The 12,615-nt window shown below is 38.5% G+C and overlaps 1 protein-coding gene across 2 annotated transcripts in view; it reads left to right on the top strand.

Annotated features, from left to right (window-relative positions):
- Positions 1–12,615, top strand: part of NKAIN2 (sodium/potassium transporting ATPase interacting 2) — a 518,210-nt gene continuing 505,595 nt past the window's right edge. For both annotated transcript variants that reach the window (XR_005627287.1, XM_039707649.1), the window contains exon 1: positions 1–142. Coding sequence is in view for 1 of the 2 variants with exons in the window: in XM_039707649.1 (XP_039563583.1) it covers positions 89–142 (54 nt within the window). In the remaining variant the exon portion in view is untranslated. The remainder of the gene's footprint in view (positions 143–12,615) is intronic.

The following is a 12,615-nucleotide window of genomic DNA, read 5'->3' as shown; positions in this document are numbered from 1 at the left end:
CAGGCGGGAGCCGGGCGGCGGCCGGGCGGTGCTCTCCCGCCGCCTGAGTGGGCGCGGCGCGGGACGGCGGCGCGGGGTGCCGGGAGCCATGGGCTATTGCAGCGGCCGGTGCACGCTGGTGGCCGTGTGCGGCGCGCAGCTGGTGAGTGGCGGCGGGGGCGGCCCGCGGAGGAGGGGGGGAAGGAAGGCGGGAGGGAAGGAGGGGGCGGCGGGGCGGCTCCCCCGTGCCCGGAGTGGGGGCTCGGGGAGGGGCAGGGTGGGAAGGCAGCGCCCGCGCTTTGGGCGAGGAGGGGCCGGGGGAGGCCGGGATGGGGATGCGAGCGAGGCGGCAGGGTGGGAAATCGGGGCTGTGTTACAGGTAGTTTGGCGGGGACTCCGCCGGGGAGGCTGCGGTGGGCGCACGGCGGAGTTAATAAACTCGGGCAGTTCTCCCAAGCGTTGAGTCAAGTTGGTACCTGGTTTCCTTTGACTGGCCCTGTGCAAGGCAGAGACGCGTGTCAGGCGTGATGCGCAGCTTGCAAACAGTTTGCCATACAGGTGTGTGTCTGTGTGAAGTTGTCACGCCTGAGCTGTTCTGCAGATGTGCATTTTTTTTTTGTTTTCTTTCAGACTTGTTGTCCAGTGTATTTTAACATTGTATCATTATGTTGGTACAGAACTCAGCCATATATTTATATTTACCTTTGGAGAAGACATGTGGCAGCACTTGTAAGCTCAGCTACCAACGAAACTAGATTGAGTTTAAAAAGTAGGCACTGAGATACAATAACAAAGAAGCTGCCTAAAAATAGATCTGCTTAGAGAGATGGTTAGGCTGTGCAATTGTATTGTGGCACTTTGAAAGAGACTGGGGTTAAAGTTAAGAAACTCATATCCCTTTCTGTAATGTATACAATGGGTTATTTCATTGTTGTGGAATCAGATACGTGATGTAAGAATTCCCGTGGATTTGGATGCAATGACATACAGAAAAAGACTTATCAATGGAATATGCCCCATTTCTTATTCTCATTATATTGAATGTTCATGTGCTGGCAGAGCAGATGCTGGAAGCACCTTTGTTAAGCAGTTAACCTTATGGCAGAAGTAAAATATTTCATCTTACTCTATCCCTCTACCTCTTAGTGAATAGTTTTGCTGAGAAAGTGTAAGTCAGTGTCAATGGCAACCAGCATTGTTGCCAATTTCTTTACTGGAGGCAGCTAGAACTACAGTAAGAGAACTACAAAAGAAGAAAAATATTAGATTTCAGGAACCAAATCAGTAAAACAATACATAAGAAAGAAGGATATGTTAGCAGATCAGAAATTTGAAATGCTTGTGATCTTTTCATCAGTTGTTGTCAATTCCTAATCATTTTCTATTCTGGAAAAAAAAACATTTTATTTGTATATACTGTTCCTCATCTAAGTTATTTAATTCTTTGTAACTGGATGTATCTTACCAGACATGAGTTATTCATGTATATTGTCTAGAAAGGAATCTTGAATAGTAGTAAGAGAGTGAATCTTGACTGGAATGGTAGGAATGTAGCCTTTTCCAGCAATTTGGAAACATAAAATTAATGACTGAAGTTCTTCAGATACATTTAAGTTTCAGAGGCATAGTTTTTGTTTCTTCTTTTCCTCCAGAGGGGAGCCTCTTACAGAGCTGGTTTTTGGGGTTTTCTTTTTGTTTTGTTTTGGGTTTTTTTTTGTTTATTTTTGTATTTAACAACCAAGAGGTCACGACGACTACAGAATGTGTTAAGATGTTAAATTACTATTTTTTTTGAAAGTCTGTGAAGGAAAGCATATTTGCTAACTCATGGTGACAAAAAATACATGCAGAACTCAAAAACATCAATAGATATTCCCTGTAGGAATGTATCAGCAGGTGGATGAGCAGGTAAGCTAATGCAGAACTGTAGCATTACTTTCTACATGAAGCTTCCTACAAGTGATTGTAAACTAGAGGGTCAAATAAACATATTTTTAAAAAATAAATACTGTTTTCTGCAGTAGCTTAAGGAAATTTTTAAGAGAACCATAAATTGAAAGCTAACTTGAAAATTTTTATTGAGCAAGAAAAGGATGTGCTAACAGCAATGAAAACTTCTGAATCACACTTGGCCTGTGTCATGACATTTAGATAGGTTAAAAGCAGGAGTAATCATTTAAATGAGAAAAGGGAGACGGAATGGAAAAAAAAAATATACACATTTTATTAAAATCGTGTCACATTCCTTCATGTGCCATATATCATCAGATGGGAATAGGTTATGAGTTTTAAGTCAAGGAGATTTTACTCTCCTCAGTAGGCCCATGGGTGTCTAGTCAGTTGTCAGTACTTTTTTAGGTGAAGACTACTTAAAGGAGCAAATGCTGTCAAGATTCATCCTGGAATTATCAGCCACATTAATGAAGATGCAAATCAAAAATAAAGGATCTGGTAGTTATCTGGCCTGAGTAGATGGATGTGGGGAGCATTTCCACACTGGTAAACATACTTTAAAAAAAAGTGTAAAACTTTAAGTGTGAAGACTATGTGTTACTGGTACCTGGGATCCAGTTTTAAAATGGTTATATTTGAGTAGAAGATATAGTTTTGTTTTGGGGAAAAAAGTTGGTAAGAAGAAAGATCTCTTTCTTTTTTTTATGTAAATATGTTCTTCCATCTCTACAAAGCTAGGGTGTGGTGATCTAATTGGTCTTTGTAAGCACTGCACAATAAACAGTATTGTGGAATACTGCAGTTCATTAGAGAAGCTGTTACATATTTTATGTACATAAATGATGTAAATGTCACAAATGGGTAAAAAAGGGGGTTGTTTCAAATACTGGTGCAGGAGTAGAGCTGCATTAGCTTGAGAGACCCTGCACAAGCAGAATTATTTTCATAAATGCATTTTAAGTGCTCATAGTTAAGGCAACATACTGTATACCATCAGATTATCAGAAACCTCAAGGAATGCTTCTGCTCTCAAGGGCAAACTGCTTATTAACATACATATACCTCACTGTTTGTGCTCTCATTTGTACTATGGAAAACAACCTTTGAAAGCTCCTTTTCCTCTGCATTTGTAGCCAATGAGAAAAATTAGCAGCAAATAAAAACTAATTTTAGTTATGTTAGGAGCAAGGTATTGCCTTCTGTGTACCAAATTAATTATCTCTCTCTCTCTCCATCCATATATATATATATATATATAAAGATACTACTTTTGGTCTCTTTTGCTCATTTCCCTCCTGAAAAGAACCCTCAGCACAGGGGCTCTGGTGGTTTTTGTTGTATGGTAACTATCCTGGTTGCAATAAAAGACTTCTCTGCTATTTCATTTTGTCCTTTAGAGCTTTTTATTTTTGGGTGTTTCCTTTTCTATTAATAGCTTGCATCAGTAGCACTAATGTCTTGTTGCCTAGTCTTTTTAATAGAAAGAGCAGCAAAGGTGAAACTGCCAAGATTATTTTACTTTCTGGAAGAAGTTTTCAAGAGCCTTACAGAAAGTTTGAAACTTTCTTCTTTCCCATGGTTGCTGCTTGGGAAAACTTGGAGCATGACAAAACAAGAAAAAGTACAGCATGTTTTCAACTTAGGTCTCCCCACCAAGTGCAGTGATGAGGAAGGACAGTATTTCATTAGGAAACTTTAAGTCCCTAGTAATCATTGCCTTATTGTTTCTCACCATCAAACAAGAATTGCATACTCCCAAAGCAAATTAGATAACAGATAATTCAGCTTTTACACTTGCTTCTCTCAGTTTCCATCTGAATTTACTGAACTCATTTATATAAATATTTCTGTAAAATTTGCCTGTTCTGCCTGTTTTTTTTTCTTTCCTTCCTCTTTTTTTTTTTAAGTAAACTGTGTTGCAGTTCAGATATTCCAACTAAGTATTAAAAAACATACAAAATTTGTAAACAAGCCATATGTAGATGCAAAGGGTCAGTTAGTGATTGTGAGGTACTGGATCTGATGCTCTAAAGAAGTAGGTTTTATAATGTATGTACATCTGAATCTCTGAAAACTGATATCTTTCACCAGCACCAGTATATGATGCTTGTAAAGTCTCTCCTTCCTCTTGCTGACACTTCACAGTTGGGGCTATGAGCACATAAGCTCGTGGTGACTCTTTCTGAACTCATCCTGTTACAGGTCTGGCTGAAGCCACTGTCCAAGTCTGTTGTGCTGGCCAAGCAGAACAAAAAGGATACCCAGATTTGGTTGATTTGCTTAGAGGCCAGCTCTGTAGAGCTAATGAAAAAAATGATCAAAATGCAAATGGTTTGTATAGAATGTCCTTGTTCTGTACTTTTCCACAAGTGAATAATGCTAATTAAGAGAAAATTAAAATACTTTGTTTCCGAAACTGTTTCAACTGAGGTAATTTCTATACTTAACTGTGATACTGGTGTCCATAAACACATACTTCATTGCCTGTTGGACATGAAGATACATCTTTGAACTGCAGCAGGTAGAGTGGTGGAACCCAGGAAATGAATTACATACAAACTGGTATGGAAAGATGTATCTACCGTATTTCTTCTATGACAAGAGGTGTCACAAGAGATGTCCATAATCAATATTGCACACTTAATCTAAGACTGAAGAGTTCCTTGTACTCTTCCAATTCTCCCTTGCATTATTAAAAATCAGCAGATACAACTAAAGAGAACAGTGTGATACTTGGGGAAAAAGTGTGCCTTAGTGATAGGTCCTGTAAAGTTTAGGTTTTCCCTTTTTAAATATGAATAGCAAACATTCTTATGCTCCTTCAAACACTTCAGGAATGGTGATCATGACAGGCTCTAGTCTATATCACAAATCTAGGTACAAGGTTTAATACAGTTTAATATAATGAATATCCTGACTTGGAGAAAACCTCATGTTTTTAACGGTTTTGAGGTTTAATTCTCAGGACTTTCAGAGAGTGAAGTTTGCTGGATTAGAGCTCAGTTCCCACTGAGAGCAAAGCAAATGCAATCACAGTGGATATTCTTTAGAATTAGCTATCCTGAAGTATTATTCAATAAAGAACATATTTTTTATTAATATAGGGTCTTACACCATGCATAGTGTCAGGGTACTTTACCATAGCACACCAGGCTACATAACTAGTGAACGTAGAATGTTGGATTTTTTTTTTTCATTTTTGTTAAAGGGAAGCGGTAGTGAAATTCTGGGACTTCGCTTTTAATTGCTAGGTTTGAGGAGAGATTTTTTTCTTTTTGTGTGTGTGTTTTGATTGTATTTCATTGTCACTGCTGCCAGTGGTTTTCTATAGCAGCTTTAGGAGAGATGTGTCTGCAGTGGAAAATTCTGATGACATGTACATGTTCCTACATTTTCTGCTAGCAAAAGGGAAATGAAAAACGTGGGCTTTTCATGTGGAATGGGAAGTGATGTTACTGCACTTAGCCTGTGGATCTGTAGTTTTATCAATCTGCAAAGAATAGAAAGAATTGGTTTCAGTGTTGGGTAACACTTAAGTGCTACTTTTGAAATTGTTACTATGTCAACAACTTATGTCTGTCCCTTCTTTAAAGTTCTGCTTTGTTTTCCTCCTTTAAACTTGCTTTGTTTCAAATTTGATTGGAAAGTGAAAGTTTCATTGTATCCAAAAACATGTGATCCTACTAGCAATGAAAAGGAAACAGTCTGTGAATAGCAGACTTTCAGCAGATGTGTGTTTGAGAGCTATTGTATAACACTAAGGAGTAGATTTTGAGGTGTTGCTGGAAATAGATAAACTAGAAACTTGGTTATGAATTCAGAGAGCTAACATCTCTTGTCCTGAGAAAACATATAACAGTGTTTTTGAGTTTGTGAGACCTTTGTAGAAAAAGAAGCACTTTTTTTTGTTCTGTTTTTGAGATAAAATACTAAGGATTCATAACCAAACTTTTTTGTTCCTTATAATTTGAGCTCAAAAGGGGTGATGAATACAAAAAATGGATGTCTGAGGTCAGTCCATCATGTAATTTAATTTTAGTGGCTTGACATTTGCTATGGATGGGACAGTATTATTTTTTGTAGAAGTGTAAATGAATAATAATAACAAGTAACTGGTTATGCATTTCAAGAAAAGTGGAGTGTGTTGTGTTAAGTTACAGGGGTAAAAGATTTAAGACCATCTGGATAACAGTTTCAATTCACTGCATTGTGAAGCTCCTTTAGAGTTCAGTTGGCAGACATTCTGATACTGTAGTGTTTGGTAGGAAGGAAAGGTTTAAATAGATTGAGAGAAGTTGATTGAACTACCTGGTTATAAGCACCTAGAATATCTAGCAAAGTTACTCTTTTTGTATAGCCATAGGGAAAATTTGTGACAGTAGGAATTAATTTTATATTGACAGAGACTTGAGCTAGCACCTTGCACAATGCTTGGTGTTGTGGTTTTATTTTTGGGGTTTTTCTTGTTTTGTTTTTCTGTTGCTTTTCAAAAAGCACTAAGTAAGCACTTTAAAAATACAGGTTCCTTCTAGTCAGTCTGTAGTCAGTGAAGGGAAATATCTCATTAAGTAGTTAACAGAAAGGAACAGGTTCTGTGGTTGAAAAGAGAAACATAATTTTTTAAGTTGGTAGTGACAACTGTCCCAGGCTGGGCCATGAGAATGTACACAGTGCAAAGTGCAGCAGATAAGGTGTGAAAACAAGTACTTGATGAGTTGTTCCAGAAATGAATCTAAATCTGTATGTGGTCTTCTCAATATTTTGGTGCATTTGATGACACAGATGTCAACATCCAGTTTCATTTAGCATGATGTTTTTAGAAACTCCCCTGAGCTTAGGGACTGGTGAAATTCAGACAGTGTTTGCTCTGGAGGCCGATGTCATTGAGCTATTTGTGTATCCCAGTACACTCCAGACTTCAGTTTTGGTCCCATGGTCCCACTGAGCTCAAGAGAATATCCCAGGTATAAAATTCCAAAAGAGAGAGCAGATTTCAGTGGTCTTTTGTAAAAGGTATTTCAGAAATGTTGAATTTTTATAGGTTTTCATTTAAGGTTCTGAATTCAAATGAAATTTTATGGAGAATAATAATAGTCAGTATTTTCAGATTTGGATGAGGATAAGACTATTGATGATCTGACTAAATCAGAATAATCTCTCTAGGCTTCCCTGCAATCAGAAGAGGGAGTCCATCAGGGGATAGGTCAAATTGCCTAAGGTTGTTTCTTGTCTTAAACTGACCATTAGAGTTTGCCTTAAGTAAAGTGGTCTTTCAACTAATGTAGGCTTTTTGGGATGGGAGAGAGAAGAAAAATCATGGACCCATTGTATGATGTTAGTGATTCACAGTACTTATTATTTATATTTTTCTTACTCTTGAATTTTCACTTGTTATTTTGGTGAGGAATGCTTGATTTTAAGGACAACTGTGATCTACATATTGAGCAATGCTCTTTTGGAAAGGTATTTGTGTCTTCATTGACTATAAAGAGAAACTAAGGAGCCTGCTTCCACTAGAACAATGTCAGCCTTTGTGCATCCTCCCTTATGATCCCCTAGAATATGATGCTAAAATCACATGGATAAAACCAATTTATCCTCACTTTGGGGTTTGGATGATTTTTCTGTAGCTTCCAACAGGAGTGAAGAAGACAGGGAGCATTATAAATAATGTGAGATCAAAAAGAGTGTACTGAAAATGGAATCACTTTAAAGAATTGGATAGTTTATTATCATCCAGATTAGCCTTAATTTATTTGTTTTATCACAGTGGGTGAAAGTGAGGGACTGTTGAATGCTACCTGACTTGTAAAGTAGAATGGGTGCAATAGTTGTAATGACATTTTCTTGCCCCTGTGGCAAATAAACATTTCACAGTTCATTATTTTATGTCCTCTCCCCAGTTGTACATCTACCAGCTGGATGGCATCTGAGAATCGTTTAAGCATTTTATCATTCTATAACCCTCTGATGGAAATGACATTTAGAAGAAAAATTACTGATTTCTGTGTTCACTAAAGAGTAAACATGCATAGCTAATGGTTCTATTCACCACAGATCATACTTATGCATTTTTAATAAAAACTTGATTTTAATTCATACATATCTTATGAGAAATGTTTATCAATGTGGAGATCTGCTGATTCCAACTTAAACGTTTACATGTATCTGGATACCCTGAGAATATCTCTCACTGATGCTTGGATTAAGGTGAATCTTTACAGACAACTTGCTTCTCTGCTGCCTACATGATGATGTAAAGTATGTAGGAAATGCTGATTATTATTATTATACTGGTTGTTGAAAAGAGCAAAAAACCCCATTTATTTGACACACATGTATCTTGCATTTTCCTATGCTGTTTGAACAACTGGGTTTCTAAGATTAGAGTTTGGGGTGGTAGTGTGCATGGTTGGTTTTTTTTTTTTTTTTTTTTAGTTTAGTTTTGTACAGATTGAGTTCTGGTTTTCTCCTCACCCTTCTTTTCTTATGAAGGAATTATCATTAGTGGAGTTTGTTACAAAAAGCAGCGCATGAGGTTAATTCTTGTTAAGAATTAATTCTTAATATTATTTCTAAGAACTATATTGAAATGGTGATATCTGTCATGTTTATATATTACATAATCTTTCAGAAGGCAAAAAATAAGGCACCATTTGCAGATAGTGGGATAGAGACTGACGCTATCTCATTCAAACATGTAATGAATAGGCTCTAAACGAATTTCTGGAAGTGGCTGCCTCTTTTCATCGACTGTGTAGGCCTCTCTTCTGCATGCACCTTTATTAACCTCATTATACAGTTAAGCCTGCTTATTTTTGATGATATCTTTGTACTAAAGAAGATTAGATAGACTGTCAAACTCTTTTTTTAGAATTCAAGCAGAACATAATTGAGTGATACATAACATTTCTTCTGGATGAATGGAAGTCATGCTAGAGGCCTAGAACAAGGGTCAGAGGGTTGCCCCTGTTCACCTTGAGTAGCATTTACTGTCACTCTGAGTGATGCTGCAGTAGTGAATTAAATTGGTGTACAAGAACAAGATAGTATTGAGAGCTAGAGGGTCTTGAATCTAAGGTACTGACTAATATTTGTGTAAGAAAGCTTAACTGTCGTAGGAAATGATGTCCTTCCTCTCCAGGTGACTCATAGTATGGATCAATTTACTAATTAAAAATTCCTTTAAACTTCTTCATAGACAAACTAGTAATTGGCCCTCAACAAGTATATTCTTCTTGTTTGAAGATAAAAAGCTTTTGTGAGGAGAGGAAGATAGATGCTGTGATGCCTCTTTAGAACAATGCATGTCTCTTGAAAAGAGCCATTCTTCAATAATTAAATAAAATGTAAAGTTTGCAAATTTTTGCCATGACTGACAATGGCTTAGCATTTTTCATTATACTCTGGTCACAGTCTTTGTGGCAGGGTGTTCTATTACAGAGCACAGAAACAAAAGGAGAAAAAAACCCGTTGTATGTCATTGCTGCCTTCACAAAGCCACAAATACATTAAACTCAAGACACTGTTCATTGTGCTCTTGAGCCACCAGTGACAAAGGTGCTGTGAGTACCACTGGATATGAGGGAGTCATATGTCATTACATCACTGTTCAAATTGGCACAGCAAATAGTGTTAAAACAAATTAAAACATCAGCAGCTAAAGGAATGCAAAACAGTAAGAGGCTTGACTGAATAAAATACAATATAGAATTTAGATATTATTTTTGTCATAAGTTATAAAGTTGATTTTACCTTTTCCCTGCCTTTTCTTTATAATTTACATTTAAGTTATTGTCCATGCCCATTTCATGCCCTTGAGGCCAGTTATCTTTTATTTTCTTTGACACTTGCAGCAGTGACAGCAGCTTGGTAACAAGCCAGATGATGGCACTGGTTGTGTTAACATAAGAGATGGGCTTCAGTGTATCCTGAAAACAGAGTTCACTGTGTTGGATTTTATCAGACAGGCTTTCCTGAGTGTGGAACTGGCAGTAAATTTGGTACTTCTAGAAGGAAGCTCACAACAAATTGGATTTGGATGCAGTGTTCAGCAATATTCCTAATAATGCCTATTCTAGTCCTGGCAACCTTTCAGACTGTTTAGAGGGCCTACTGTCTGGTACAATATTTTTTTGTTTTTTCTTTCTTTTTTGTAAATAAAAGCTATAACCCGGTGGTGGGGGTCCTAGTGACAGGTACAGAATTAAAGTTATTGGCTTCAGCAACTGGAAGAAATGTCTGTTGTGCAACATGCTAAACTGTGCTGTTTCAAATGCATAATAAAAGTTATTTATGGACACCAATAAAGTGGTATCTGTTGTATAATATCACAGATAGGCATAAGGATGATAACAAAAGGCAGCTGGTTTAGTAAGCTCTATTTGCTGCAGAAATGTGCTGTTCTTTGCGAATTGAAATTAAAAAAAAAACAAACAAGGGAGAAGGTTGTGGGTTTTTTTCCTCTTCCTGTCATTTGCAATCATTCTTGCTTTGCAGTGTACTTTTAAAGAAAATTCTGTGGGTCCCATATCAGTATTATATTTGTCATGGCTAGCACCTTAGTAGAGGACAGCTGCTCTTCTCTTCCCGGTACATGTATGTAACTACCACTGATGATAGTAGAAATTGTGAGTATAGCCCTCCTCTTCATTTCAGCATTTCATCATGGGAGATGCTGGAACTCTCATGGTTTCAGCTAAATAAAACCAGGAATGAAATAGTGACAGATCTGCAACTATTCAGTTGCTTGTTCAGAGTTCATTGTCTGTAAGGAGGTTTTGAACTTCCAGCAATTATTAGGTGGCCTTTTTAATAATGTGCGTAAGAAAGGCACTGTCAACATGCACAACATCTGAGTGCATGCTGAGTGTCTTCACTGGAACGCCGGGTATTCAGGACCCCATCAGCCCAAGACCAGTCAGAGGAAGTTTGGTGTGCAGGAGATATTTCCAATTTGTAAGCATTTTGTGGTATCTCCTCAGTCTCTGTTTAATACCATCAGGATTAAAAGAAAAGAACATACCAACAGATTTTTCCAAAGTTACTCGGTTGCTGTAATGATGCTTTGGCTGCTGTCACTTCTGCTGAGAAATGGACTGAAATGGAACAAAGAACATAGCAATGGCACAGTGCCATCATAATGCTGTTAAGAACTAATGTAAACTCAGCTGGAGAAAACCATTTACAGTGAACAGCAAGGTTTATTGGCCATGACAAGCCCAAGAACACATTCTCAAGAACCACCTCTTGGCATTTTAGCTGTTGTAATGTGCTGCATATGTAAATCTGTAAGCACTTGCTTCTCTCGGCTTAAAGCTGCCTGGTGGGCAACCCAGACTGGCCTAGGGAATGTAAACACATGCCTCTATGTTCATGCAAGTTTCTCTTTTGTTTTTTGTTTGCTTTTCAAAATTTGAGTAAGCTGGGAATTCTGCACTACTTGGGGTGACTAATTAGATTTCTTGGTGAGCACAAGCCCTGACGTTTTTGGGAAGGTGAAAATTATTCATCTTGAAACTGCAGCTTCTATTCCAGACAGTTTCCTTACTAATTTCAGGCAAGATACAAAGCTACAGTGATGAATGGATTGAACAGTTAATATTTGACATTTCCTTTTATGCTTATGCCATTTAAAAATAGCTGACTTTTGACAAACTGCTAGTACGTTTTTATATGAATTAGAAAACCTAGACTTACAGTAAGTTCACTGCTACCTTTCATTTTGAGCTCTCTGGAAAATGGCTGTGCTAAAGGTTCCAGCTGCTTTGATGTTCAGCATGAGCACAATGATACTAAATTGGGTGAAGCTGTTGACTCCCTTGAAATCAGAGGCCCTGCAGAGAGACCTCGACGAATTAGAGGGCTGGGCACTCACCAGCCGTATGAAGTTTAACAAGTACCAGTCCAGATTCTGAACCTAGGATGGGGCAACCCTGGATATAGGTACAGGGTGGGGAACGAGACACTGACGAGCAGCCCCACAGAAAGGGACCTGGGGTCAGTGGCAAGTTGAGCATGAGCCAGCAGTGCCCTGGCAGCCAGGAGGGCCAAGTGTGCCCTGGGGTGCATCAGGCATAGCATCGCCAGCCTGTCCAGGGAGCAGATTGTCCCACTCTGCTCTGCACTGGGGTGGCCTCGCCTTGAATATTGCATTTTTGGCACTACAGTATAAGAAGGATATAAATCAATTAGAGAGCATCCAAAGGAGGGCAACAAAGATGGTGAAGGGCCTTGAGCTGAGGCCATATGAAAAGCAGCTGAGGTCACTTGGCCTGTTCAGCCTGAAGGAGACTGAGGGGAGACCTCATAGCAGCTTCCTTCTGAGAGGGGAGGAGGAGCAGAGGCACTGATCTCTGGTGACCAGTGACAGGACCAAAGAGAAAGGCATGAAACTTGTGTCAGTAGTAAACTTTAAAAACTTTATTAACTTTTCATTTTGTATGAGATGTATTAAAAAGTGAAAGCCAGAGATGCCAACAGGTGCCAGAGGAGCACTTCAGAACAGCCCTCTCTGAGGCAGTTTGGAAGGTATGTCTCTAATAATGAGATGCCAATCTCATTTTTTTGTCTCTATGGATTTCATGAGAACATGACTCTAATCTCTGCACCCTAGGCCCACCTGCACAATTTAGGACAAGATTTTTTCTGCTCTCATGGCTGTCTCTCTCTCCTGTTGTGCAG

Source organism: Passer montanus, unplaced genomic scaffold (genome assembly GCF_014805655.1).
Source record: "Passer montanus isolate IOZ18808 unplaced genomic scaffold, ASM1480565v1 scaffold2, whole genome shotgun sequence".
NCBI lineage: Eukaryota > Metazoa > Chordata > Aves > Passeriformes > Passeridae > Passer > Passer montanus.
The sequence above is the reverse complement of the archived record's forward strand: the minus strand, read 5'-3'. Positions and strand labels throughout refer to the sequence as shown.